Genomic DNA, 4,896 nt, shown 5'->3' with positions numbered 1-4,896 from the left:
GAATATCAGTTTTTTTATTTTGAATATTTTCCTTTTGTTATACTGAAGTTCAATAGTCTGATATTTCAGAGTATTTCTTCAGTGGAATTTCCGTTGCTGTCAGTGGAGACAGGTTGAACGGTCATCAATCTTTTTTTTCGGTCGGAATCCTGCCTTTTTGTGCATTAGCTACATTTTAAGGCTTTCGCTTATCTGGTTTCTCAGAAACGACATTATTGAAACGCCATTATTGAGCTTATCAAAAGTGTATATAAAGCACTCTTCCATCTAATCAAACCACTTTCTGGTTCATAAGCTAAAACGGTTTGCGCTGGAATTTCTTTGACTGAAACACAATATTGAATGAGCATTTCTTCTTCAAAATATTTTTCTGCAGCGTCATCCATTTCCATTAGACTATATGCTCCAGTCCACCAAATTCCTCCGAAAAATATGCAATAAACAACCCAAATAAGAGATTTGTAGCCACGGAAATATGTCAGTTGCTTAAGACTGTAACATATTTTATGAAAGATAAGCTTGAATTTAATGAGTACCTGAACAACGCCCAATACCGATAAATAAACTGTACTGCTAACAGAGATATAGTCACAGAGTAGACTCCAGTATACATTGCTAGAATTATTGTAAAGCTGTTCTTTCTTTTAATGGTAACTCACATATAATTACCGTAAATACTGTATTATAACGGCACCTGTAATAGAACGGCACCTGTATTATAACGGCACCCCATCAATACTCAGAATTCATGAATATGAATATTCCGGTGTTTTTTCTTGTTTCTGATTAGAAGCAGCGTGATTGATAACGTCCTGATCAGCGAAAAGAATGCCCAAGAAAGGTTTTTCGTTTAAATTTAATGAGTTTTTAAAACCTCAAAATTTCTCTGGGAGGCAGTTGAAAAATATAACGGCATGCCGTTATAATACAGTATTTACGGTACTTTCAAAGTCCCTTTGCTTAGGCCAAAGGGTGAAGATAAAGAGAAATAAATAAATCCATTATTATAGAAATGAAGATTCGGATGGAAAACTGCTTCCAAGCATGCTAAACCAATACCGATTGTAGTAAAAGTCACAATAAGGTATTTGTACGTTCCGAATGTTTTTCGAACACCAAAAAGTGTCAAATATATCACAATAATTCCGAAAAATGAACTGATTGTAAAGGCAAACGTTCCAATTGTTTGAGCTATTGAAACTAGGTAAAGAAAGCTGGTGGGCATTTCGAAGAATGGACAACATTTTTTTTAATATCTATCTTAACACAGGTTTTTTTCAATTTCCGAAGGAAGACGATAAAGAAAAACAAAAATTTTTGTGTGGGCGAAAATAATGGAATAAGCTAGACAATGTTTAAAGAAACGGAAATGTATAATATTTCCTGTCATGATTTAACCCACAGTCACCGCTTGGTCCTCCGATCTCCCTATCCTTAAAATCCCCCTTCCTGCCTACCATAGTTCTCCGGAATCCGGAATCCGGAAATTCCGGATTCCGGAATTCCGGGTTTTTTTGACATTCCGGTTCCGGTACCGGATTCCGGAAAATAATAATTTTCATTCCGGTTCCGGATTCCGGATTCCGGAAAATTATGCACGGGGCAGAGTGGTGTGTCCGGATCGGTACGAAGTGTAGGAGATGTATGGATGTGGTACCAAGCCAGGATATAATGCAAACGATTTTATCTCAAACTTGGGTAATTAAACCAACATTAATAGTAACAAGAAGTATAAAGAGAAAAGGAAAGTAAAGAGAAAAAATGAGACAGAAAAGAGGGACGACCGTCCGTGGCGCTCGAGAAGCTTGTGACTGGGGAAAGAAGAGGCGGGACGGTCCCTGGTGAGAGAGAAGAGGATTATACAATCCGAGGGAGAAATATTATGGGGAAGACATAAATATGATGTGAGTGACTTTACAGTCAGGAATTCTGTGGGAGGGGAATGAGGAAATATATTGAAAGAATTCTATTAAGAGAATAGATAAGGATTGAGATGAAAGGAAGGTGCTCAGATCGAGCACAAAAATGAAAGTTTTAATTTCGGTTCCGGATTCCGGATTCCGGTTTTTAAATTTTCTTTTTCCGGAATCCTGTTAAAATTTTAAAATTTTAAAGTTTTAAAGACAACTGCATTACTTCTTTTTCGGTTTTGAACCTCAAAAGTAGTTTTAAACTTTGAATATCATTAAAATCAATCGAAATAATGACTTGCCCTTGCAAATTTATCGAATCATTCCGGATTCCGGATTCCGATATTTCGAAATTCCGGGTTTCTTCGTCATTCCGGTTCCGGATTCCGGATTTATTCCGTCTTCCGGAAAATTTAAAATCTCATTCCGGTTCCGGATTCCGGAAATAAAAAAATCTCATTCCGGTTCCGGATTCCGGAAAAAAAAATCTCATTCCGGTTCCGGATTCCGAAAACTGAAAAATCGCATTCCGTAGTACAACTACAGTAGCGAGCATAAGTGAGTACCCTTTCATACTTTCCTTTGTAACTCTGCTGAATCGGGTCTGTTTTGCATAAACTTTTTTTTGAAATGCAGCCAAAATATTCAGCAATACAAATATATGTTTTTTGTAAAATTTCCGTGACTGATTTTTCCGATAATCGATTTTTCCTGATCTTGATTTCAAAATTCAAAAAAAAACTTTTTATTTTCCTCTTGGAGTTATTCAGTTTTTTGTTTCAAAATGTTGGAAACAGTCAAATAAACAAAAAATTAAGTTGAATAAACTTTTTGGACCCTCAGCATCGTGTTAGAGCTCCAGAAGTCAGAAGTATTGCCCTCGGGAAAATTATCATAACTCATCATGAGATGCTCCAAACTAGCCGAAACATGTACCAAAAGATGTGGATTGAGTTTTTCTATAAGCTAATATCAAAATATTACAATTTTAGAAAAATAATTTTTCAAATTTTTTTCACTCAAAAATTATTTTGTTCCCGATTTTTGTAATTTTTCGATATTTTCTGACTATAACGGGACTATGACTATCAAAAACTCGGCTCTTTATGATTTAACGGGGGTTTTAAGAATTAACGGGGGTTTTAAAAATAGACGGGGGTTTTAAGAATAGACGGGGGTTTTAAGAATAAACGGGGGTTTTCAGAATAAACGGGGGTTTTGAGAATAAACGGGGGTTTTCGACAAGTTCTATTTACTTATACTAAGAAAACCCCAAAATGGTCATAAATGACTACAGTCCCTCCATTATACATTTTTTTCATTTTTTTTTCATTATACATTTTTCGGCGTCTTCCTTTTTCATCAGACGTAGAGGACAGTTGTGGAATGCGTGTAGGAGGGACGTACATTCCATACATCTCCCTGTGATGGCACAGTATCTCATGAGTACATCCTTATTCACTGTGCAGGCGAAGAGAGGATGTCTGCCTTCGCCGAGTTCGCATGTAATTGGTCTCTGTTGTCTTATAGCGTTTTTGATGTTTCTGTTCACCTCCGAGTCTAATTGGTAGTTGGACTCACTTGGGAAGCGTGGATAATTTTGAACTAACCGTTGTTGATTTGAGACGGACTCATTGTTATGACTTCTCAAACGTTCCAGATTGGTTTCTGGATTCTGCGCATTACGGGCATCTTGAGAGTTTCCTCTGTATGCCGAATGTTCAGGTTGTTCAGAGTTTTCGGTGGTAGTTGGATATCTTGGCTTGTTTCGTGCTTGTTGATTACTATAGTTGTTGGTGTTATGTGTGTGTTATCGAAGAGTTGTTGTACTCTTGGGTTTCGGAAGTTAGTATTCAAAAAAGGTTCTGAGATTTTTTCAGGTGCCCTGTTGACTCCTTGATTGGATGTTCCTCCCGTATTCGTAAGAATCGGGGTTTCTGGTATTTCATTTGGTAGAGAGTAATGCGAGGTGGTGATACCTCGCTTTCTTCTTCTTGGAGGGTGGACTCCTCAAATGAGCGTTCCATCTCCTAAAAAAATTTCTTCTGGAGAAGCTGGAACGCTTACGTTCAATTCATGAGATACAGTATAGTCCGTCAAAATACGAAGAAGGTCGGCTATGATACCTTTCTTTTTGTCGATAATCGGAACATAGCTTTGGACTAGGGCTATCCCTAGTGACTCGACTTCTTCTGGGTCGGTTCCCGACTCAGAAGCTCCAGTCTTAGCTCTATTAAACTTTTTTCCTAGTAAACCTGGTAGCTCACTGATTTCTAGCAGATGTCTTTGAAGGGATTCCGCGATACGGGGAGCGTGGGCCTGCAGATTGAAAAGCAATTTTTCAATTTTTCAAGTTATGAAGCTTGGAATTGGACGGAAAAGAACTGCCTTTGACATAGTTTGTAGGACTAGAGGTCGAAGTGCCTTTTGACGATGGTTTGGACACTCCCACGATTGATTTTTAGAACCATAGCGATCATGTTTATGCTGATATCAAAATTGCGGGAGATTTTTCTGTTGATTATTCCTCGAGTCTTAAAACTGTTGCATGTTGCTGGTCTTCCGGATTTTTTCCTTTCTTAGAGACTTCCATCCTTTTTGAAGGTAACTAACATCGTACGAACTGATGCTGATGGAATATCAAAACGTTTTTCAATGTTGGCGCTCTTCATTCCCTCCTTGAAAAAAGCCTGAATTGTGGGTCGGGGAGGTGAAGCTAGCATAACTTGAGATGAAGATGAAATAAATGACTTCAAATCCGACTTATTATATAGTCGTGACTTTCAGAAAAATTTGAAATATTCTGAAAAGATATGTGTTGGTCGGGAAGAAGTCATCAGTGTTAATATCAATTTCGCCTAGCTGCATTTTGAGAATCATTTTGTAGTCTGTTGTTTGTCTGCGTTGCTCCAGAGAGGCGAGACCATATTTGGCGTTTCGTTGATTGGCTGATAAATAGTCCGGGTCAGACGGAGTAAGATACCTC

General features: G+C 37.8%; 1 protein-coding gene across 1 annotated transcript; it reads right to left on the bottom strand.

Moving 5' to 3' along the window:
- Positions 1-212: 212 nt before the first annotated feature.
- Positions 213-4,633, bottom strand: GCK72_020563 (uncharacterized protein; the record flags this gene model as incomplete). Its single annotated transcript, XM_053733654.1, has 4 exons — positions 213-492; positions 537-615; positions 3,318-3,694; positions 4,524-4,633. The coding sequence occupies 4 exons, from the start codon at positions 4,631-4,633 to the stop codon at positions 213-215; spliced, it is 846 nt and encodes a 281-aa protein (XP_053582567.1).
- Positions 4,634-4,896: the final 263 nt, after the last annotated feature.

This window comes from Caenorhabditis remanei, chromosome V (genome assembly GCF_010183535.1).
Source record: "Caenorhabditis remanei strain PX506 chromosome V, whole genome shotgun sequence".
Taxonomy (NCBI): Eukaryota; Metazoa; Nematoda; class Chromadorea; order Rhabditida; family Rhabditidae; genus Caenorhabditis; species Caenorhabditis remanei.
The sequence above is the reverse complement of the archived record's forward strand: the minus strand, read 5'-3'. Positions and strand labels throughout refer to the sequence as shown.